The sequence below is a fragment of the Ischnura elegans genome, chromosome 9 (genome assembly GCF_921293095.1).
Source record: "Ischnura elegans chromosome 9, ioIscEleg1.1, whole genome shotgun sequence".
In the NCBI taxonomy this organism is placed as follows: domain Eukaryota; kingdom Metazoa; phylum Arthropoda; class Insecta; order Odonata; family Coenagrionidae; genus Ischnura; species Ischnura elegans.
In genome coordinates, this window is record NC_060254.1 from 66689492 (window position 1) to 66715253 (window position 25762).

The window sequence follows — 25762 nt, forward strand, 5'->3', positions numbered from 1 at the left end:
CGAAGTCGCCAATATTCAGGCAACGAGAATGAAATTCGGAAGAAACCTTTTTTTTCATAAAAATGAGGAAGTACTAAGAAACTGTTTGATATTCAATTCAAATATCGGATAAAGAAAGTCATGAAACTATTCTGAAAACAAATAATTCTTTCTAAGATCTGTCGGATTCGTATGGCAAGTCACTAGTATGAAATTAGGTGAAAGTTGATGGTACACTGGCCTTGAGATAGTTGACTTCGTTGTATTCTGAACAGTATGTGGATGACCCTATTTCATAACTATCTTATTATTATGAAACAGGCTCGCCCAAGAAAGAGTAATCAAGGAAACTTAAAAGATAAAACACTGATGCGTTGGCAACACAATTAGTTAAATGTTACTTAATGCGGCAAAAGCGCTGGTTTAACTATTTTCAAAATTACACGATCAGAACTAAAAATCAGATGGATTACACGTATTTTGGAATAAATGATTCCTTCATGCCGCTATTCAAAGGTCACTGCTCTAGCTTCATTCAATGGCAATGAGTCGCAGCTGAGATTTCATGAAATTCTATAATGACAGATCAAGTTTTTACTAGGTATCGCATTTACCGGGGACAAATCTATTTCATCGATCTCTAAGGAACATATTTGCTTAGGTGGGGCGTCTCCGGAGAATACATTTAGGCGTTAAAAGCGTTTTGCTGAGGTTCCTGTGTCCTTGAGCAATACATCATCAAACCGAACCCCTCCCTCCCCATAGGCTCTTTGCTCTCCTGCTCTAAAGCGCTGTATCGAGCGGGTCGAAACGTTGTTGACCCAGGTCAGATAGTGATAGCAAATCGCCCCTTTAATCATCCTTTTCGTCAAGTTTTAATTTACATGAATGCCTTTTGAACTTTAAAGGTGATTACCGTTCTGTAATCACCCCACTAAATTATAAAATCAATTCGACATTACCGATAATGACGATTGTAATTTCCTCCTGCACATATGCGTGGGCTGATAAATTCCATTCATCTAACTCTTATCCAGTATTTATTGTGTTTGAGATATTGCGTAGTTAATTAAATAACCGTATTAAGAAATTCAAGTTAAACTACTTCATTTTTAAATACAAAATGATTCATCGAAGAATTAGGAATGCAGGTTAGTGAATCACGCTCTCAGAATCCTCGAATGATTTCATTTGTATGGCCTTAGTAAAAGCTTTTAGCTTACTTAAAATATATGTTTAATTAATGTTTGTCAATATTTTCACTCATCTATCGGGAGATAGGGTGTTGGGATATACGGTTGGTAATGTTTTCAACCTTGCAAATATATCTAAGTAAAATTTGCATGCTGTTTACAATACAATTAATTTGCTATTGTTTTTTATCCTAATTACGCCCACTCAAAAGAAAGGAATTGATTCTTAAATCGTTGTCCTCAAAATATTGCTCAGCTTAGATGATAAAAAATAACGACTGTTTACCTTGAATTCTTACTTTCGCAAATAAATAAGGCTGTCCTTGATTTCAGTGAGTTGGAACATGAGTTCTGGCCAAGGGTAACATTAATCAGGATAAAGAGGCCAGTAGTAATCTTGAGTGAAGCTGTAGTAATGGTTGAACTCGTCCTCCCAGATCCTCTCATTTGATTCGATTGCAGCTCAATCATTCTGGCCTTTGCTGACTGATTGAAGCTAGCATTAAACCTCGCGTTTTATCCCGCTTTATACCCTTCCACTTCTATTGACACTAAAAACTTTATGCTTACTACTTCCCCTGTGCAGGGAGGGATAACCCTCTTAACCTTGAACTCTCTTGTGCCTCATGAAACCAAACTTCTAGCAAAGACACGTGCCTCGACTCTTTTGAATGCTACTGCTTTAGCAGAGTAAATCCTTTGTGGTCATTACGACTAAAATTGTTCCTCTGAATTGTAGAACTGAAGGCTGAAATGAGAATAGTGGTATCATTAAGAATGTACAGGAGAGGAAAATTTAACCTCTATATTATTCCAAGATCGTTTCAGTGTTTGCTGACAAGTAGAACTTTGTGTCCTTTCAGTGATGGAAGTGTCCTTCCTTCGCCTTGAAGAATGAATACATTGAAATCACGCGAGTTATGTTCAGAAATCACCGTTTCTATCTTTCGCGTAACATTGGACGTAATCTTGGGAGTGAGAATTTTGAAGTAATTAAGTTTGCATTGCCTTGTAATAACAAAATATTTTGAAGCCCTAATTTGTCTAATATCCCAATGGTTACAATGGAATTTTAATAACAAATTTTCACATCAGCAAGGCTGTTTCGAAACATCGTATATCCAGTCGTGAGATTTCAAAATTGATAGAAATTGTTGTTGTATACTGCAAGTTGCTAGAAGTTGCAGTTCCCATGGATTTAGAAATCTGCTGAAAGAATTTATTACGCTCTATTTCAAATTTAAAAAACTTTTATTCCCTATTATTACGACCTTCCTCATTTGAAAATAGTTATGCTCATATGACTACTTGTGAGGTATTTATGTTTCATCTACATCTACTTACTACCCCGCAATCCGCCAAAAAAGGCGTGTGGCGAGGGCAGTTAGAACACAAGCTATTTACCTATTTAAAGCAAATGCTTAAACAAAATTTTGGCTAACATTAATTAAAGTACATTGTGGTTCGGAGGAAAAACGAATTCCCATATAAATACGATTGGAAAAATATGTATTTTAATATATTGGTTCTGTCGGATCTGTAAATACAGGTGTTATCTACATAATACTTGTGTATGTCGTGACTTTTCTATCAGAAGTATATTATTCGACTAACAAGGGATACTCCCGATGTGTATTCCGCTGATTTTGATCGATGTTGATTTGTCTTTGATAATAAAAAAGCAATTGTGTAATTTCACGTGCCAAGAAGGCTATGGAGCGAAGATTTTAGCTTAATAAGTTACGCGATCCCAATCCATTTCCCGCTAAAGAGCCCGTCGTATCACGGATCCTTAGCGAGAGCACAGAGGGACTGCCGCCGTGCCAGCCGGGACTTTCCTGATCTGTCGGATGGATTTGTGTGACGAGAGATGAGGACGGGATTCGTAGCCTGTTTATTCCGAAAAATTTCTTTGCATAGGACACTTAAGTGACTTAAAGGGACACTGAAGAGATCGTAGAGCCGCTGAACAAGTGAGCATTTGAGTGTTTTTTCCTTAACAAATTTTCTTCTCTTGAATTTCATTGATACGAGCCTTTATAGGACCTAGTAAGAAGATTTTTATCACAATCCCTATTCTTATGGTTGAAAATAACATGGATTCCAAATTTGGGATACACCATTAATCATCAGAAGTTTAATTTACAACTGTTACTCTTAATCGATTTTTATAACTGACATTACTTTCAATTCTTCCATTTCTAAACGTGCGCGAAGATTCGTTGGGGTTAGTGATAAATGTATAACGTATACTTGTAACTTGTATAACGTTAATACTAGTAATGGGGTCGGTTTTAATTTTCATGCTCATGAATATTCAAATGTAAAAGCGTCCAAAATGTAATATAAATGGAGATAAATGACACTGTTGTTTCCTCTTTTTATAAAGTGTTTCCCATACGATCTTTGGAAATTGCGTTTGCGGTAATTATTAAGCTGAAAGAATGAACGTACATTATGTGTAGCGTTAAGGAGAGAACTTAAATGTCTGAATATAAATTATATATCATCGGTCATATTGATAATCGCATGATGTAGAGGTCCATGAAATTGAGTAGTTGTAGATATCATTGGAACGTTAAGCTTTCGCTCAAATGTTGCGTAGATCAACGGATGATAGTTTTTTTTTGAATGATGGAAGATGTAATAAATGGTTTCAGGGCGTTTGGAAACCTACTGGGACATTGCGAGCGGACGTTAGTGTGGTATTAAATTTTATAGGTGCACTTCGGAATATGCTATTAAAGCTGAAGGCGAATTTTAATAAAATAAATTGCCAATTGATGGGTTTTGCTGGGCTATAATTTCTTGTAGAAAAGGACATTATAGTTAGTGGCTCAATTTAACCAGCAGGTATTATCTAATGGCATATTTTATCACATTAAACTACTATTCAATTAATGTTGCTTGAGGAAGAGTCTGAAACGTGAAATTCATTCTTTGGTCTCACCTTTTAACTCATTAGATGATCGGAACCTCTACTTTCCGTGCCTGCAGGTCATGTTTTATTTATTACTGTACTCTTCTATTTGAAGGAAGAACCCTTACACGCTCACTTGGTCCTTGTTAAAATGATATAAAAATGTGTTTGAAATTTTTGTGTTTGTTTTAAATGCGAAAAACTTTTATAAGGCCCATAAAAATAAATGGAATCTATTGATTGATATTTAATATAAGAAATAAGCAGGAATTGAGTATTTTTTTCATAAATATTATGCTTCCCTTGATTCAATCATCGTTGGAGAGTAATATGACATTCCTTTTATAGAAGATTTTTGCCTAGAATTGTTCGTTATTTTTTCCTTAATATCTCTGTCTTCCTGATGGAAGCTTAAATAGAGTGTTCAAATGCAACTATCCACGCTTGCAACATTAATGTATTTACGGAAACGATTGTTTTAGCTAACAAGCTAAAGAATCTAAGAACTTATGAATAAGTTCGCTTCACACCCTTATTGAGGCTTAAACGAAGGCTCGAGTAGAAGAAAAAAAACATTAGCTATAGTCCGTACTCACATGTTTTATCCTCTTAGGTATTCCCTGATCTGCTTTAAGGGAACTGATTACGCTGCTTGTGATCTCGATGTGTTTTAATTAGTGAGTTTTGTACGCACTGGCTTGTTTGCTTTATATTTCACCCCGCCCCGGCGAGAAAGCCTTACTCCGGTTAATGAGGAGGTACGTGCCATTCCTTGCGGAACGCTCCCAGCGAGGATTTACGAGTGTCTGCCTCGACGAGGAAGTGCTTTTGAGCGCAATTTTATGGATCGCTACTATTCTGATGCGCATGGATACCCAATGGGTAGGACGCGAAACAGGAGGAAACGGAATTGCTGAGTATCGGGCTATTGCTGAGGATTATTCAGTGTACAGAGACGAGGGTGATGAGGCGAGGAATATTAAAAGTACAAACAAGACGCGTTAATGCGCTTCTACTATAACAACGCCGCGAAAGAAAGAAAGAAACCGTCTCTACAGACGATGTTGACGTCATGCGCTCTCGATTTGCTAGAAATATGATTCATCCCAGCGACTTGCATTCAGTTCTTTTCCTCAGACTGGAATGTTTGTTCTCTACAATTATTCAAGGAGAGACCTCAAAGAGATGCTCAGTCATCAAGGCAGGCTCTATCGGACTGAGGCATTTGAATGAAAGTTTATTTGAGCCGGTCCCCTATTATGGTGTCGAGAATTCTATCCCGGTTGGTGACATCAGAGACAGCGGAAAAATCCATATCTCTCAGGTGATGCTACGTCTATGATGATACGTTAACAATTTCTTGTTAATGGGTGTCTTTGAGCTGACGTTGGGGCGTAGTTGAAAAGTGAAATATCGGACCCCTTTCCGGTCTTCAATAACGATTCCCCGAGACAATCGAAGTAGCTTACTAGTTACGTGTGCTTTCTGGATTCCTCCAGGCAAATATTTCGATGACTGACGGAGTATAAACGCCCTCAAAATGATAGCATTGATTGTTCTCTACGCTTCCTCTCTTAAGTAGTTGAGGGGCGTACTAAAATTATAGAATGGAGTTTTCAAAGTCTTTATGTGCCGAGTTTTAAGAAAAAACTTTCGATTCATTTTGTTTTAGTATGAGAAATTTTATAAATTTTTATTATAATAAATGACTTATTAATTTAAGGAATGATTAGAGAATAATTTTGTTAAATAATATACCAGCCTTTCGACAACTTATTTTGCTATAAGTCTTATTGGTCTAGAGCTACTGGGTTTTTGTAGTGACTTTCAGCAAAATTGGGTTGGATTCATTTCCCAGAGCTGTCGGGAAATGTTTAGGAGGTATTACCTACCTATCTCAGCCATTGTATAACGTTGAGGGCAGGTCAGTCACAGAATTCAGACTTGCATGAAATTAAAACTGCGGACTTATAGCACCTTTAAAGGCTAACACCGGCGAAGAACTTTAGTAGTTGGTAATATTTTCATACCGTATCTTTTATCAGTGAATGTTCTGAACTACGATACCATTGATTTTAAAAGGCGGATTCTATCTTATTAAAAAAATTATTTAGTTGCTTTATTATTCTCTAGCTGTGAAAGATCAACAGAAACGCAGAAAAGAGGATGATACGTATCTGTTCTCAGCGCATCGTTAGAACCTCGGCGGTGAATATTCCTTGTGAACCCATCTATAGGGCTAATGACGACAGCGCGTTGAATGCATATGTAGGTTTAGTGCTTACTGTTATCCATGCGCTGTGGTCACCTCTCTTCCATCTGTTTGCTCTATGCGCGCCCATCACACTGGAGGGACTCCATAATGCTCTTATTGAAATATTTTGAGGGGTAGTGGCAGGGGTGGCCTATCGTCCTACTTTCCGATCCCCGGAGGATTATCGTCACAGTTATTTGAAATGAAGTGCAATGCGGGGAGCATTGGACTTCTCTTCTACCTCCCCGTATCTTTATACTTTCACTTTATCTCTGCGGGTGAGCTGGTGTGGCCAAAGCAAGTAGAGGTGAGGGGAGGAAAAGTTTCTTGACATGTGACTTTGCCTTTGCCAATCAGAAACAGTAGGCGTGGCCTCAGTGAGTCACTCTCAGACCTCCGCCAAGTTAACACTGTTATAAAAAAAAATCTGCCAATAATAATAATATAATCTGCTCGTGAAGCAGTGTTGCCAAACCTCACGCGTTCCCTTTGCATGTCTTTAAGAATGCCTTTTACCAGCCTCATTCAACTGCTAATTTTGCCATGACCTCACTGAACGGCAACGCGAATTTTATTTAGGGAATCACTACACTATATTACGTCTGGCCATACTGATGTTTTAGGTAGCACATTTATGCAATAAAGATTCGTTATTACATTTCGAATGGAAATAAGCAGCATATATGCCATACCGAGTGACATGTGTTACCTCAGGGCTTGGGAAGAAGGGGCGGCGTGACCGCTGTTAATTTTAAAATTTTTATTGTATATTGGTTAGTAAAAAATTGCTCGCTTGTATTGATAAAAATGAAAAAGGTCGTCAATAAATTAAAACAAAAACGAAAAAAATGTTTAAAATACTTAATGCATGTCAAAATAACGGGTAATGGTCCGTCTAGGTAGCTGTAAGACCCCTGTCCTAGTGCTAATCGGTCTGTTTGTAGGTACTTCATTTGTCGTCATACCCTCGCATCACATACAAACGCCGGAGCATGCAAGGTAGCGTTGATAAAAGTGCAAAGAATAGCCCTAATGTTTGCAGAGCACCAAACAGAATAGTATTTATCATGTGGCTTATGCAAATTTTTCCAGCCCACCCCGAGTTGACACTTCGGTGCGCGCTGATTTTTGTCGGCCACATCAAAATATTGCCTCAATTCATGAAGCATGAAGCGTAAATCTGAACACGGTATCAGGGAACTCAATTTACTTTTCGTATGAATTGGTTGTTTTTCCCCAATCCGTGTAATCGGATTAATAAACATTTGTGGTGGAGCTGCAATCTAGCCCAAAATTATTCTCCGAACCACAAAATATGTAAATTTTTTCATGTACCTAATCACTAATGTTGTAATTACTAGCTTACGCTATCTAACAAAAGTAGTCAGCTCTTACGATGCGATTCAAAGTATCATTTATGTCTAATTCAAGTTTCATTGAAACATGAAATAGCCTCACAAGTTCCCATTAGAATACCATGTCCAATTATATATGATCTTGGAGTATTATACAAAATATTTATAGCAATGGGGAAATCCCAATGGAACATTGGGTTACTACATATTGATTATGATGGGATTATAGAATCCCTTCAACTTTATATCCCCAGAACAGGAAAACTGCCTTGAGTTTCATTCGGCACTATTGTCAGTGTTCTAAATTATAGTCACGAATTCATCTTCGATCTTACAAGTGTAAGAAATAAATTCTCATCATAAATTATTGGTAAGCATTTGAGTAATTTGCTTTGCGAAATAAGATACCTACCCTTAATAATAAATTTCTACTTTTAAGTTTTACTATCACATCAAGTAACTTAAGATAAATGGTGAAACTAGTCCTGTGTGTCCTAAAGGAATTGAGTTGCTTGTGGTTATTTAATATGAAATGAGATATTGTGACTGCTAAATGAAAACTTCAATATAGGGAAAATAGCTTCAATTAGTCTGAGAAGGTGACCCTAAAGTTGGGTATCAGTTGCATTCTCTTATATGATTTGAAATGCAATCTATTGGACTGATCAATCTTTTATCTCCTTATGAATGTTCATGCTCCTAAGAGTCAGTTTTATAATGTCTGTTTACCCCTAACAATAAGGTGATTCAACCCTCAGCTTTACCTTGTTGTGGATCAAAGTTTTGGTTAGCTTGGAGTCTGATTTTATACAGAAGCTAACCAGAATTTTCAACCACCTATGGTTTAGGTTAAACCCTGTATCATCTTCTGGATAGCGCTAAGCAGACATTATAAAACCTGGCCTAAGTCAACGGAATATTCTCTTATAGGAAATTCAATTCATGTAGCTTTGATATTCGTAACTTTGACACAGTCTGTTGTCTACCTCTTTAATCACCCTATTTTGTTAGTATTGATTCGGAAAACGTGATTACATGCGTGGGAAGAAAGTGCAGCTGTGTGCAACGCATGAAAGAGACGGCAGTGTTGCTATAGCAACCAGCGTTTTAACCTCAAAATCGAACATTGGGGTACGTGAGGAACAGTGCCAATTTAAAGTTACTCTTTTCTTTTTATCCAAACTGACAATAAATTGTGAAAAAGTACGTATTTGATTTAGTTAAATCAATGGGAAATTAATCATGAACCTGATTTACCAAGTGAAACGGTGCATGGTTATACGAAATTATCAAATTTTTCATTACTTAATAGTTATATTTTTACTTTAATTTAGCGTCTGCCGTGAACATGCTAAGAATACGAATTTATTCAAATTATTTTAACGCTGGTAGGGAATACGGGAGTGTTTTGGTTTAACCTTTCGTCAGGCGCAACATTGGAATTGCTGAATTCCGGCTCAATGTGCTTGATAGGCGCAGGTGTGAAAAGCATTATTAAATCTTAGCATGTCCCAGTGGAACACCTTTAAAGTTTAAAGCAATATTATTAATGTAATGGAACACTTACATGATGTCTTTTGTGCTATGGATAGACCCATTTACATGTCGTCATACGGCCCTGGACCGTTCCAGCACGGTGCTCTTTCGGCTATGAAGTATTATTATATGAGTGATTGAGAAGTCAAGGGGTACTAGTGATTTTTTTTTCTCAACAGAGTTAGGTAAAGTAAATTGTTGAAAGAAATACACAAAAACTCGGTTGCCAAGGTAGACGAGTGAGTCTCTGTTCTGCGCTGTCATCGAGTGGAAAATCAAATGCACTAATAAGCATCTAATTGATCTCCTTTGTTTTCTATACCTAATTTATCTAACTAACTCTGTGTAGAAAAAAGAAATCACTCATACCCCTTGGCTTCTCACCCACTCATATATAATATATTTTACCATGAGAATACTATATGATCAGTATTTATTATTTAGCTATTTTATTTATCTAATATGCTTTTATTTAGCCATTACTTCGCTCAGTTATGCTGAATAATCAGCCACTGACCTGTCGGAAATAATACGAAAAGTTAAAGGCTGTATAGAACGTGTCAAATCATAAAGCTTACATAAAAGTTAAGGGTCTATGCCGCCTAGTGGAGTGGAGAAATGAGAAAAAAAATCACTCGCGCTGAGCCTATCAAATCCATTACGCCCGACGGAAGTTTTAAGCAGTGAACTCACGTAGATACTGATTACCTAATCGTTGCTCACGCCATCATTTGCAGTTAATTTTTTTTGCGTATAATGTCACTCCAGAAGTGTAATAATGAAAATCGCATTTGAAGAAAAAATTAATATGCATTCATATTTTCTGCAGTAATTGGATACAGTAGTTGGCAGTCTTTGCTACCGAAAGAGCCACTTAATTTCGCAGGTGCCTTATAGTCATGTAGGTACATGAACTGGTCTCAAATATAACCAGTTTTTTTCTCTGCGATTTATCACATCTCTACATTCTCCTATAACTTAGGGCGTTTCATTTGAGGTCTAAACTGCTTCATGAATATGAAAACCAGCTGAAGGCTGGGATAATTGTTACCTGTAAGTGTGAGAAACGGTCTTTTTTGTATTAATGATGAAGTGATGCGGGTACATGACCTCCTTTGGCTGAATTCCATGTCGAATGAATTGATTTAAGGATAAAATTCTCTCTTTCACTATAAGATATGCACGGTTTTAATAAAACATTCCATTAAAAATAGTTGAAAATAAGTTATCCAGTGTTTTTGTAAAAAGTAAATTTTTTGACATGAATAAATACGGTGAATCACTAGTAAAATTAGGCATTGCAATTTTTCCACGTCGTTAAAAACAACATTATCAAGTGTAACAAGTCTTAAGAGTTTCTCCTTATATATGTCTTGGTGCTTGAAGGGAGTAAGAGGTAAGGTGAAGGATGGGGTTTGGCTCTCCCACAACATTCAATATCCCCACTTCTCGTCACCCAAACCCCCTCCACCTTACCCCCTCCCTTCAAACACCAAGGCATATATAAGGAGGAACTCTTTAAGACTTGTTAGGCTTGATAATGTTGTTTGTAACGACGAAACGCGTAGTGTCATGGTAAAACTCAGTGGGAATATTGCAATATCTAATTTTACTAATACAGTAGATTCCGGTTAATTGGGACATATCGGGACTTGTGCACTTTGCCCCAACTAAGCGGCTGCACCAATTAGGCGAACTATCCTGTAGATGGGCATAAAAACTTTTAAACTGTAGAAAGAGGACTAAATAATGTTTACACTGCAGCATGAGTTTAATAAACTATTAATTTGATTAAAAAATCAGCGAATTTAGTTATTTATTATCGTGTTTAAGAATTATAACAATTTAGTTAAAATAATTTTTCACTGCCTCGGGCGACGCTGAATGAATGTCTTTTACTAAGACCTATTAAATAAAAGCCCTCTCCTCTTGCGGATAATATAACAACAAGAGCTCAAAATATGGCAAGAATAGGAACATTTGTGAAAAATAAGAATAAATCAAAGGAGGAAAATAAAATAAAATACCATTCTGAAAACAAAAAATTATAATTTCGTCGCGAGTATAGAGTCTATGTCGCCGACTCATGGGCCAATAAAGCGGCATGCTGTCCCAATTAAGCGGAGAATACTCTGGGATATTCCTCTATTGGGTTCTGTTCTTCAAGAAATGCCCCAATTAAGCGGCTGCCCCGAGTAACCGGTGGACCCATTAAACGGAATCTACTGTATTAAGAACTTCCACCATATCGTACCCAACATCATACAAAATTAAGGTGAAGTTTATTTTAGCAATTTATTCTCGCTACATTTTGAGGAGGAAGTACGAATGAGATATTTCTATCGCTTAAGGGCAGAATTTAGAGAGAAAAATCTCTTAAATGCGTAAAAGCACTCGACTTGTGAAAACATTCCGATGCTTCACGGGCAACAAAAAATGTTTGAGGAAGGTTTTTTTAAATTCCTCTGCTTGAGTATGCGTATTTTTCCAGCTGTGGTAATACCCATGGCGCAGTTTGTAAAGAAACCTATACGGGTCTAGATATATTGAAGACGCGGTGTTGATTTTGATCCGAAGAAAAAGCCGTCCAGACGCAAACAGCCGACAGTGTTTTTTTGTGTTTTATTTGCGCACAACTTGCGCAAAACTTGCGCACCTTGTTTCAATTTTAATTTACACAGAAAATCGTGATTCCGTGGTAAAATTGGTTTAATACTTCGTGAAGCGGATTCTCAACCTAACGTTCATTAAGTAGAATGAACAACAGAACGGAAAACTACCTTATCACTTGAAACACAGGTGTGCAAACAATGTAGGATTGCAAATTTCTCTATCATGAACTTGTGTACCTTTCCGATCACAAATTCAATGCGTATTTGCCGTTTAATACGATCGTTCCTTCCACAATTTGATCGAAATTATCCTCGAAATGTTCTTTATCGCCTCAGCTTCCGCGATTCATTGCCCTTATCTCGGGTCGCGAGTTCATTGCATCACGGCGGAGCAGGATATGGGGAAGTAAAATAATAAGTTTTTTTTTGGTCCTACCGGCGACGATAAGCAAGTGGGTACTTCAATGGGTAGCATCCAGGGGCAATGTTTCAATGTAAATAAAGACACGATAGCAGATAGCATGAATGGGAATGGCCGATTCTTACCCATAAATCTTTAACCTCTTTTCCGTAGCCAATTTGGGTCCATACCTAATTGAAGACTCGCACTGTTTAAAAGCACTATATCGGCGGATAAATGACTACTCACGATTGAATTGCTTGTAATTGCTTTGATAAAATAGTTCAAAAATAACGTTGAAAGGAAAAATATTCTTTATTCTTAACCATTCGATATCGTTTAGTCTCTCGAAGATCATATTTCAACAAGGTATGGAGAAGAATCTTGAAGTTACTGTGATAGCAAAAATCAGTCTAGAAGCGTTTTTCACGGTCTCCATCAGCACAGAAATAAGCAATCATTCAACAAAAATTCTTATTGTTTGGGCTGATGATTTTTCCACCAATAAGCTCCCAGTTTTCATTCTTAAAATTCCTCAAATTTTATTTTCCATTATTATAATTAACTTCGTTTTTCTAACAAATCAAAAAAGGATTTTATCACCTCTCTGCTCACAGGATGCAGCTTAGGAGGCATCTTTTTTAAATGCACCTTTTTCTACTCCCTGTAACATATTTTCACATGCTGAATTTTGTGAGAGCTTTCCAGAAAATTTATAACATGCTTTTTCTCAGAATATGTCTTGTAGCTGATGTTTAGCGGCTTTCATCTGACCGAACCGGTATTTTATAGCCCTGAGAATATGTTGTACAACAAATCATGATATCTGACGAATATTTCTCGGGTTTGCATCCAGATTAAAGCTTTTAAGGCTTGCATAAAAGCTTGTAACACTACCAAATTACGTAACACTACTCACCTACTATTTATTTGGCTTCGTGTTATCTTGGGGTATGAAAACACACTTAATTATAAAATAACATGCACAAAATATCACTTTTACACTTTTATATTCAGAATATCAAGAAATAAGACTAATTGGGCCCAATTTACAATCGATCATGATAACAAACAGATTGCATAAATTCCAATTATATTCCAATGGGCTTTTAACTCTTCCCCTTGTGTATTGGTTATAATCATTCAAGTCTACTTATCGGGATCACTGCTCGCGTCTCCACTCAAACACTGCCGGTTAGTACAGTACTCCACAACGCCACTTTCTGCCTGATATCCTCCTCTGCGATCCCTGTCTCTCGATCACGCGTCCTTCCTTGTATCGGTTCTCTCTCTCTTTTGGGCGCCTCCTTTTTCTTTGCGTCCTCTCTTTCTTTTATTCTGCCGATCTTCTAAAACACGTCTTATACCTAGCTCTCTCAACACAATGACTCCCGCTTGTGTATTTTCTCTCCGCGTCCCTAACTACCCATTCTTGCCTCATCACTACCGTTGTTAATTTCAAATTATCTCAACAAACAACATGGTGGCTTGTTTACATTATGTTACAAGCTTTAACCTGGATGCAAACCCGAGAAGTATTTGTCAGAAGTATTCACCAGGAAAAACTTATATCGTTCAAATCATGATATGTTTGTGCATGTGTGATGTGCAAGAATGAAGCTAAGATAAATTTTTCTTTCATTTAATTTTTCCTTGATAGAAATTCGTCTCTCAGGCATTATAAAAAATGGGTACATATATTAGGCAGGTAGAGGAAGCTGGGTGGAACGGGGTAAGCGATTTTTTTAGTGCGAAAAAAGGAGCTGCGCAAGCTAGCAACACCAATATAGTTCAGATTGGTGTTGCTTATAGGTGGAGCCACACCAATCTGGACTAGTTATAGTTATTGCCGCTTTTTTCCGCACTTAAATATCGCTTACCCCCTTCCACCCCTACAGCCCGTGTCGCCACGGGTCTCCCTATGTATACTTCACTTGTATGGTGGAAAAATTGCGCGTAGCTATGCTGCAGCAGTGCTCTTCCTAGTCATTGTTGTCTCTGGAAGTGCAGTCAACATTGGCTGCAAAGGCCGATGCAACCGTGAAGTATATGCGCTACGACTCTATCCCTTTTGAAAACTGTACTAAATGAACTTCGATATTATGGCGTCGCCAGTGCGAATCTTGGCGCAAAAAGTTGAGCGAAATTTGCAGCCGTGGAGTGCTCTGCCAACAAAGCTGCAAATGCACTGACGGGAGGCGTGAATGCGAGTGAAATTTATATTTCCGTCAGTCTGTGCTTGTTTCTTTTGATTCGTCTTTGCCATTTCAACGTTTTCCTCTTTTAGCGCACTATGTCTCTTTTAATTTTAATCGTTGCGCTCGTGATACAGTGGGAGAACTCTGTTTGAACCTACTTTGCCTCGTTTTATTGGGGTGATTTCATTTCATTGTGCCCCACAGGCGTCTGCAAAGATGCTCTGATTTTCCTTATTACGGTAAACATCCTTTGATATAGCTTATCTGTAAGTTATTGAAAACACAGTGAGAGTTAATTTATCTTGTCCCTCAGTAATGTAACCCTAAGGCTATTTGAATCGTACATATTTATGGTATAAGTTCTTTAGGTTTGTCTCTTGAGATTCTTAAAGCTCTGCTATGAAGCTAATTTTAGATGTATGGAATAATTAATCCGGCCTCGAAAAATATTTGGCCATTTAAATGTTTTCCTTGAATTGCTTGTGCAGAGAGTTTTAGAAAACTACTCCATGAAATAAAGAGTGGATGGATATTTTGGTGTTTTTAGAATACATCTTTTGCAAGGTCTTCATGTCCATCTGGCGTCATAGCAATAGCGAAGTTTTTCTCACTTTGATTTCGGTACCAACGAGTCTCAATGAAGTGGAGAAACGTTTAAAGATGCAGGGATTACCACAAAAGCTCACGTGGCCTTGCGGTATTAATTGAATTTTTGTTGGCAAATGTTGTTCCGGCCAAAACATACTTTTATAATTGTCTAGTAATAAACTAAATCGACAGGAAATTCTAAATATGTACGTTAGTGTACCAATATGCAAGAGAAATATGTACCTAGTTGATTCTATGTAATGTGTAATTTTCCGGCAATTGTGAATTGACAATACAATATAAATATTGGCAACCCGCAGACCACCAAAGCTCCCACCCAACGTAAATATCTGGTAACCATTACATGACTGCGAGGTACAATGTCTAATTAATGACCGGATTAGCTACCCAATTACGCTTATGAATCAATTAACATCTTTAGATCGACTTACAACCGCGTAGAATTCCTATACCGGCAGCCCCGTAAGTGGGAATCAGCATGGCAAATGTGGGGATGTTTTTCGCGCAGCTTCGCGTACTATTTGACACCGGTAGATGTACTTCGATCTCATTAAAACTTTGAAAAAAATCTATTTGGGACGCATTGTAACAAAACTGGGTCGTGAGAGCTCAAAGGTTTTCTATTCGGAAAATAAGGAACACCCTAGAGTGCATGAAGCACGATGACCGTTCGTCAAAATATGCACAAACTCGGGAGTCCAAATTGCAATGGGTACGTAATAATATTAAATTAATTATTTTGAATCAGCTATATATTTCACTTTCATATTGGTACCTTAACGCACATATTTATTTCAAATTTAACCGTTGTCAAATATATGCATATACTTGGGAGTCCGAATTGCGATGGGAACGTAATAATCTTTAATTAATTTTAATTGTAATTTCCAAATATTCCTGAGTTATTAGCCCCGTTAACTATTATATTTTACGAAATCAACACAACGGACGTTTTTACGGAGGATAAGGACGTTTTTAAGGACGTTACATTCTCAAGATAATGCTTCCGTTATGGAAACTTGTAAATTCCTAGTAACTACGGACGCTGTCAGTATGAATCGGTCTAAATTTTGTCTGTCATTCATCTGAGCAATTGTAGTCAATGCCAAAAAGCGTAGTATCCGGGGTATAATATCAATTTTTTGTTTCTTCGTGGAAACTATTGCTAAAACCACAATCCATTGATTTCCACCAAAATATGGCCATCGGGCATCCTAAATTTGCACCCGGACGTTTTATTTCGAGCCGGTTGGCACAGTACCAAGAGCAAGAAAATAAATGGAGGGAAAGGCAAGCAATATGGCCCATAGGTCATTAAGGATGACATAATTCATTTCACACAATAGAGCGAGCAAACGCTTTGACCCGAAAAAAATGAAAAACTCCTGTATTTTTATTTTAAATCGCCAAAAGCCCGGTTTTATCTCACTTAAAGGTCCATCTGTATTAAAATCTTTCTTTATTTGTACAATACGGTAGTTAACATTTGATTTATTGTTTAAAATTTGTTCATTATGATGATTCTAAAAGTCTTCCATTTCTGGGAGTTGAATTACTCACTGCCATTATGTTTAAACTTCTTTGTGAATACAGGCGAACTGGGGTGGTTGCTTATCAGCATAGCTCGATACGTTTTTGGATTTGCCACGCCAACTGAATCTTACTTGAACATTATAATTGACTCTGTCTTCCATCGGTCCCAAATGTTGAGGCCAACCACCTATCGTCTAAAGCCTACAGTTTTATTTGGGGCACGAAATTGCGCGTGTTCAAGGTGCTAAATTTTCTTAATCAAGCGGGAAATTATTTGAGAAATAAACTCGGAGCTATTTTCCCGGCTCTTTCGTTCACGACTGTGAGGGTACCTTCATGTATTCTTAAGAAGCTTGAATTACGTGGCTCTTGTAAAATGGGCTGAACGTGTTTGAATTTTTCTGAAGACAGAAAAAATCTGAAAGCCAATTAATGTTGGACAAGGAAGGCATCTAATACAGAACAAGGTATCAAGAATTCCTATGGGACGAATTGCGTGAGTGTGAAAGGATTAGCAGATAGAGAAATTGAGTGGAATATTGTTTCATCCCAATCGTAGGATTGCTGATCCATTATGGATTCTTGAAATAAGATACTGCAGCTGGATATTGTCGGATTAACACCGTTTTATCTACCCCATAGATGGTTGCTTTAGTCAACAGAAAAATTGTTCCCAAAGATTGTATTTCCATCTTTAATTGGCTTTGGAAAAATTCCCATGAAGGCATTTCGCAGCTCTATACGTGCACAAGGGATGTTTGAAAAGAATTACAGACCTCCGGGATACAAACACAATAAGCAAGAGACATGAATGCATACGCACCTTTTATTGTGTTCCCGGAAGCTGGCGAGCGGATCTATGCCGATGATGGAGCCGCTTCGTCTGGCGTCGAGTGGCTGGCGCCTGGAATCATCGGTGCCTCGGCCGCTGACCTCCCCGGGTCGTGTCAGGGCGCAGGGGTTGTCTGGTGGCAGGGGTGACGTTGGAAGGCGGGGCTTGACTCCGCCTTGGGTGCTGTCTGGGGTGTTGTTCGCAGCACGTTTTTCCTCACGTAGGCCGGAATCGCGAACGTAGCCACAGCGCTACGAGGTTGAGTCGTTCGGCTGCATTGTTGTCTTGCGCGGCGCGGCGCCGCTTTCCTTTGTTTCGCGACGGAGACTATTCCTTATTCTCTCAGCAGGCGAGAGCAACATGTGAGTGTGTAACAAGACTCTGTCGTTGTTTACTTTTTACCGTCTGGCTCCTTAAGGTGCACATGGAGACGATGTGTTCTAGCCGTAGCGAGTCGTAGACGTTTTTCATCAGAATGGCGTTGCGCCTCGGGAGTGCTTGAGTAGTTGGGATAGTAAGCAGATTATTGTGTATCAGAAAAAGAACAATACAATATGATTTTTCTATTGCTTCAGCGCAAACACCTTAGAGGAAGTGTTGAAAAATAATTTTTTAAATTTCTGTTGAGAATGTTTAATGACGTCCCATGAACTCCTTTCAAGCGAAAGATCATTATGCCGGGCTTAATTACGTGTACTCATCGTTTCATAGTGGGCGTTTCTCATAAGTCAACAACTCGTGAGGGATTCTATTAATGGTTCATCGATATTGAAATTTTCCGTTGAAGTTATCAAGGAAATGATAACATGAGTACTGAGAATAAGCGTTCCTATAGTTTTCATACTATTGAAGTTTTTTCCGGTGAAATATAAATTTGAAGGAGGGGAAGCACCTATAGAGATCTTATATTATTGATTATTAGCTGCAAGGTTTCCTTTGAAACAAATGCTTCCTTGAAAGGGTGAATGAGAGCACGGTATCGTAAATCGTACGAATCCTGATTTTGCAGAGTTATTTCTGCTCAAAGTAAAACTTTTTAAGTACATGGTCTATGCGAAATTATAACAAATTAATGCCAAAGTAACTGTCAGAGGTATTTCTATGATCTTCTATTCTTATATTTAGCCTTTAAAGAGAGATTCCGGACCTGTTAAGGATTCTTCCATAACTTTCAAGGCGGGCGATTTAATTAGGGAATTCTCTGCCCTCTTTCCGCGGTAGTTTTCAAGTATTTATCCTTATTAACCTCAAAAGTCTGAAATTGAGTTAGATTCATTGGATGATGCTGAAAGATTAAATGATCTTTTCGTATTTAAAATGAAGTTTTAGTTTTTTCCCCTCTTTCAGGAAAGATTTACTCTTTACTTTGTGGGCCGTGAAGCTGAGTGCCTCGTAACTTGTTAAGTAAAAGTTTTGATGAATTCAATTCTTTAGCAAGGTCCAAGCCGCGAATGCAACATGAATGCATAAAATGTTGTTTACATTGAAAGGATAATAGATGGTGAGATTTAGCTTTTTTCAGTAGTTTCGGGCAAATGATACACTACGCATAATCTATCAGTGACATGAAGAAGGCTATTTTATCTCGATACTTCGCTATCACATACGGTGTTCTCAAACCAGTATCTTTGGGTTAGAAAATTCTCCATTTCTGAATCCCTCAAGCTATAATAACAAAACTATTTTATATGGCAATAAAGTGAGCTGCGCAAGGTTATGTATCCAATTCCTCAGATCGTAAAAAAATCGATGGCTTTATGTTCACACATGGAACATAGGAAATGAAATTTATTTTGGCAGAGGAAATATGTAAAAAAAATCTTCTACTCGTCTTTAAATCTAGTTGAACTGATATCGCAACCTTTCATGAGAGAGCATTTGTTTAATAAAACTATCCTTGATTGTTACGTGACCGGAATTTATGCTCTCATGTGTGGAAAATGTCGGAGAGTTTAGGAGCATTCGAGTATACATGGGACGTCTGTATTTTTATTTGCGGAGTGTTCTCGTTTTTTATTAAATACAGATGCTTGGGCATTGAAAGTGGTTTCACCTGGCATTTTTTATTGTTGCGCATGGTGAGTGTATTACCCCAGCAATGGAGTGTTTCAAAAGTTTTCAGGGGCCATAGAGAAGCACTTGGGTGTCAATATTAAAGTTTAGCGAGTTGTTTGTGATCTTGGTGTTAGCATCTTGGTGGCAGGACTGTAATAAGTGTTTGAACGTTACTACGCCAGGCAATTCAGAATGAACAGAATGGTATAATGAACCTATTGCACCTTATATGACGTATTTTCTGTTGCCCTCGGACAGAGGACTGAGTATCTGGAAGATCTTTCGACTGCTCAACAAGTCACTGTTTGCTGAGAGAAGCTGTCGGGACCACGTAGATATCCGGAAGAAGATTCCTTCTATTTCACTCCAGCAGTGTTCGATAAAAGCGTTGATGATATTGAGCAAGCAGTTGGCGAGTTGAGACACAATCCATTTTTTCCATTGGAGAGAAATATGTGCCAAATAATCAGTCAGGGATAGAGATTTGAGACATTTGTCGCGGTATACCCTCGCATTCAATCTGCTTTCATTTATTCTCAATCACCCGCGGCAAAGAGATTCTCCTTTTCCATTCTTTCATACCGAAACACCGTTTTTCTTTCCTTCATTCCGGAACATTTACTCTTTCTCGACCGCTTCCGATGTCGGATTGATGGCCGAGGAAGCACCGCGGGAAAATGATGACGGAAGAGGAAATGCTAAATCAAATCGATCATCCCTGCATTTCTCCCGATGGAAGGAAGTCTTTCTCTCCTGTCCAAAAAATGGAAGGGCCTCTTCCTCCCCCGCATTGATCCGTGATTCGAAAGCCGTTCCGTCATCTCACGGGCCGTCACTCCCTACTTAATCGCGCCGATGTTTTTACGCGGCGCGTCATTTCAGTTGTTTCTTTGTTCGCCGGATGTGTAAAGAGGATCGGTAGAGGTTTTAACACTTGAGGGCTTGAGGCGAGTCTTGATTTATTTTTAAGTCGATGCCACGAGCTTAGGCAAAGAGGTTATGCGGCGGTATATGAATGTGGTGAATGTGTTGACTTCTCCATTACGGCGCACACTCCTCTTTTCTTCTTCAAAGCTTTTCTTCCATCTTCCATCTGACGGAGACGATCTTTTCAATCGACACAGATGCAATTTCAGTATCTGAGCGGAGGTTGAGATAAGTGTGAAGAGTTTTTCTTTCTGCCATCATCGCGTTTAAGCTCTTCCGTTTATGCAGACGTTCGCATCTGACTTCCTGCATACTCGACGTTGGTCAACCACGTGCTTTACCGCACTCAGAGGGTAAGTGTATTAGCCCTCATTTTAGATTTGAAAATTATAATAACATCTTAAATATCTGCACGATTCCGGGACACACGTTATAACATTCACATTTAATGTATGCGTATGAATATCTTTAAATAATTATATATACATTCAGACATTTTTTTCTTTTTTCTCAACATTAATCTTTTTCACCTTTTTATCTCCAGCCTTTCGACGTTAATGCAAATTTTTTTTCGAGCATCACATTCCACTTTAATTCCCTAGCTCATATTTGCACTTCCGCAACACCTGGATGGTGGAATAAGTTCTGACACAGCGCGTCACTACGCCTGCAGTAAGTCCAACCGATTTCCGATTGGAAAGAAATACATTCGCAGAGAAACATTTCTCGTAAAACCATAGAAAAATCACTCGATCCCCTCTTCCATATTTACATACAATTATATTTTTACTTAGTGAGTTTTCATGTGTAAATACTTTTCGAATGCGTAATTCTCACACCTAAATATGAGGGGTTTCCCTACATAGGCCGCGCTTCGTACGCGTTGTTCACGAGACGAACAGCGTCACTCGAACAATACGTCAGTCGCCCGAGGCGTCATATCGCAACGAGTCAGTCATTCCATCGGTCGATATCGATCCCATTTAACCCTCATCTTCCGAAGTGCGTGTGTTCGTTAATACGCCATTCAATCCTACAGTCTCACACACACCTAAGTGTTGAGGATCACTAACATAGGCTGTGCTTTGCACTTGTCGTTCTCTCGACGAATTGCGTCACTCGAACAATACGTCAGTCGACCGAGGCGTCGTTGCAACGAGAGTCAGTCATTCGATCGGTCGAAATCGACCCCATTTGACCCTCATCTTCCAAAGTGCGTGTGTTCGACAATACGCAATTCGAACCCACATTCTCACACACCAAAAGTGTGAAGGGTCAATAATATAGGCTGTGCTTTGCACGTGTCAACCACTCGGCGAACCGAGAATCACTCGGACTTCTTTTACCGATGCGTCATTCCGCTGCGAGAGTCAGTCATTCGATCGCACTTTCGACCGAACCCATTTGACCGTCACCGTCCGATCGCGGCGCCTTCACGCCTGGGGGCGCCTCTTCCGGCGCCTTCGGCCCCTCGGCGCCCCCGACGTCGTCGCCCCCACGCTCCCCCGCCACCTTCTCTGCCCCCTCTGCCCCTCTTCGCCTCCCCCACCGCCCCCGTCTTCCGCTTTCCTCTTCGCCCCGGGGGCCGGCGCGTCTGCCAGGACGGGGGCGTGGGGGCAGGAGGTGGTCAACAGCAGGTAGGCGGATGCTGCGGCGGGCAAGGCGGCAGAGGCGGCGAGGAGCCAGGCGCCCGGGGCGATTCCCCGCCCCGGGCCAGACCCGCTCCTGCTGCCGTGCTGCATTGCCGCCGGCTTCTCACCTGAAAAAGTGACATTGCAACAGAGTGTAAGGATTTGAGATTGAATGGCACTCCCCATTAATTGTACAGTAAAACGTTTCAAACGTATTTATTAACGAAATGTCCGTAAAATTTTAGTACAGATCAAAGAACAGAAAGAAGTACGAAGGCCACTCCGTAAAATAAAAGCAATAATTGTCCAAATGCCAAAAGGCGAAGGCCAATTGGTCAAAAACATTGGTTAATGCCTAATATGCCGAGGGATAATCGGAAAGCACTGGCTAAAATCCACTTCGAAAAAAGAGCGTTGTTTGAATGGGATTGTGAATCTTCAAAAATAAGGTACCATTAGTAAAACGTGAACCATTTTTCATAGAAATTGCTGGAAAAAGATAAGTTTTCTTCTTTTTCGTTGGACTTTATTTGAAAAATTCAACCAATTCATTTCAATTTTTTTAAAGGAGGAAGGCTTGTGACCTCTTGTTGGTGAAGTAGGCTCTCAAATTCATTGGTTCGTAGAGGGAACTTTGAGGAGTTTTTCCAAACTTTAAATATTAACCTCTCTAACTCATTTAAGCAGGGAAAAATAGCTCCTTGTGACGTGATTTTGGATGTGCCTAGCGAAGATACTAATTCGGTTCGTTGCCCGATATTTCGTGGTCGTAGCTGGTCACTTTTTCGATATCTAGAATTTCAACGGGGACTGTGGCTTAAAAAGCAGTCACACGTGGAATCCTGCTCTGAAATTATGGAAAAATAAAATAACTCCTTCACCCCCTCCTCTTTCAGCCTTTTTCCCTCCATGAGTCCTTCTAAATCTACATGCAAGCCGCCTAAAAAGGCGTGTGGTAAGGGGTGTTAGGACGCCAGCCGTTTAAATATAAAAATCAAATGCTCAAACAAAATTTCGACTGGCATTTGTTAAAGTCCTATATGGTCCGGGGGAAAAACGAATTCCCATATCTATCCGTTTGGTAAAATATCTCTTCAAAAAGATATCGCTTCTGTGGGACGTGGAAATATAATAGGGCTCTAAGAACATGTTCTCCGTGTCACTTCTATGGACATCTACTCTCAATTGTTGTAAAAACAAGAAAAAATACATCTGCTCAGGCAATCTAAGGCTAGCGCGCATCCTCAGAGTCTCTAGCTGCTCTCTGCCTGATTCGCGTAACATATTGGTAACGCCGTCGGTACCATATCAGTTTTTGACGAAAATATCCTTATTAATACCCTCCACGAAAATACTGGTCTTAATCCCCAAGAAAAGTGACCAGCAACGGCCACGTGACATCGGGCAACAATACGCGGGGAAAACCCAAATAAACATCACTAACAGCTGCAATGATCCACGAGAGCTTCAACAAAGGGAAAATAATAGTCATTAGTTTCTGTCTGACCCTATTGTGTTCTCTATTCTTTTTGGATGTGTCTCTAGTGAGGCCATGGGCCCGTAATTGTTTCCGACTTACCGTTGAGCACGTGGACGTTGACAGAGGCGGGCCGCGCGTTGGACGGCACGCACGTGTAGTTCCCCGAGTCCACGCGCCGCGCCTCCCGCACCACGAGGGCGCTGCCGAACCGCTCCGCCTCCACGGACACCCCGCGCTCCCGGTCGTAGTTGATCATGCGGTCGTCGTGGTACCAGAACACGTACACGGGCGGCTCCGTGCTCTGCCGCAGCACGCACGACAACCGCAGCGTACTACCGCTCTTCAGGTGGAGGTCCGGCGCGCCGATTATCTCCGCTCGAGCCTCTGTGGGGGTACAAATAAAAAAAACATGGTTTAGTCAATTAATATCTGAAGAGAAACATCGCGTTTCACAGTCAATCAATAAAGGTAAAATTCTGAAACACAATGCTGATTCGTGATATTGACAGGATCGGACACATTTTAGTAGTCTAGTTTTTTTTGCATACAATCTGAGATGTATTTAGGTATTTATTGTATGTATTGCTTTGTCTGGTATGTATTCTGATTTTTTTACTTATGCGCTTTCTAATTAATAAAAAATAAAAATATCAACTTAAAATTTATGTTATACCTGCTGCTTTTTTGGCATCTCCTACCAGGTTCTTTTATCCATGATATTTTATGTCTCCTCTGTGGAAGTACAGTTAAAGTATCATGATTTAGTGTATAGATATCCGAAGAGAAAGGTCATGTTTCCCAGTCATATTTTAAAGTTAACTCTTAGGGCAAAATACTTATTCCTCACATCGTGAGGTTAGGATTCATATTATAACAGTTAATAGTCTCGTTTCTTTTTGCTGTACATATTCCTGTGTATTTAGGTAACTATTGTATTTTTTGCTATGCCTCAAGGTTTCTTTATTTACCAATACGTTTTCTGTTGAAGAAAAAATTAAAAATTAGTGAATTAAAATTATGTTATACCTAGTGTTCTGTTTCGGTCTCGCCAGCCATCTGATATTATAATATCGTTAGAGCTGGTAGCCAATATACCGATTATTTTATCACAGGGGCACCTATATCTTTTAAAATGTGTAATTGGTTGCAGGGGTGGTCTGGGGTAGTTGGGGGCCCTCGGCTGGGGCTCATGATGGGGCCCTCCTTGCCGAGGGATTCGGGGGCCTCCACCGGAAAAATTTAGCAAACTGCATGGCCGGAAATTGATTTTGACCCTATTATATCTCTTAAAAACTAGATAAAAGTTAATAAAAAAGAAATTTCGTAAAAAAAATATTACGAAAAGTGAGAATTTCGCAGCTCATAAAATTAAATTAAACATGCAAAAACTCCACAGAGAAAAATCATTCAAGCATCCTGGTCAAGGCGAATGATTTTTCTCTGCATTTTTTCGCACAACTCGTGCATTGCGGGTGACTCCGTAAAGATATAACCTAGTCCCGGTATATTTAATTTAGTCAAGATCGACCGTCTCCATGAGGTCAAAGTTCGGGCTTTGATCTCCGGCTATTGTGCGTTGTGGGTGACTCCGTGAAGATATCACCGTGGCTAGTCACGTTGCAAAGTATATTTAAATTAATAATATATAATAGTTCCATTATCAATTCAGTGAATTTATTCCTTAAAACTGCACTGAAATCTAAAATACCTCTAAAATTACGTATGATTTCACTCTTTCCCGGCGAACAACATGTAAAAACTCGAATAGCCGTGAGAATGGGTAGCGAATCGGTACCCGAAACGTCGGCGCTCTTATATAGACTTACCCGTGCGGTATCCCGAGAAGTCTCTAAAATTACCTTTGCGAATAACCCTTTTAAAAAAGCACGAGGCTCTCTTTTATCTTCTAACGCCTCTATATTATTTGTGTTTACATAATCTTTTAACACTGAGTTTGTTGCAAATAAAGCAACTAATGAAAATGCTGAATTTTATAATAGCAAAAAAATTTGGTTAGAGTAATATAAGTGTATGTTATCCCACCTTTCACGTACGCTTCACGATGGACGCAAACATTGCGGGGGTTCCCTAAGCTCGGGGCCTTCGGCGATTGCCGACCAAGTCAAGCAGCCCCTGGATGATTGGTTAATCAAATGGGGCTTGATGCCCCGAAACCTTTTTTCGGCTGCCGCATGCAGTTAAACGAATGATTCATCGTGTTGATTTTTCCTGCATAGCAGAATATCAC

At 39.2% G+C, this 25762-nt stretch overlaps 1 protein-coding gene and 1 long non-coding RNA gene across 2 annotated transcripts in view; both read right to left on the minus strand.

Moving 5' to 3' along the window:
* The window catches only part of LOC124165692, a 38556-nt gene extending 16688 nt beyond the window's left edge, over positions 1 to 21868 (minus strand). The window contains exon 1 of the long non-coding RNA XR_006866286.1: positions 17413 to 21868. This is a non-coding gene — a long non-coding RNA (uncharacterized LOC124165692). The remainder of the gene's footprint in view (positions 1 to 17412) is intronic.
* A 52-nt stretch (positions 21869 to 21920) lies between these two features.
* On the minus strand, positions 21921 to 24570 carry LOC124164946 (the record flags this gene model as incomplete). Its single annotated transcript, XM_046542184.1, has 3 exons — positions 24564 to 24570; positions 23614 to 23898; positions 21921 to 22162 (listed from the first exon to the last, which is right to left on the minus strand). Coding segments are annotated over exons 1-3 (534 nt in total), but the record flags the coding sequence as incomplete, so codon positions are not given.
* Positions 24571 to 25762: the final 1192 nt, after the last annotated feature.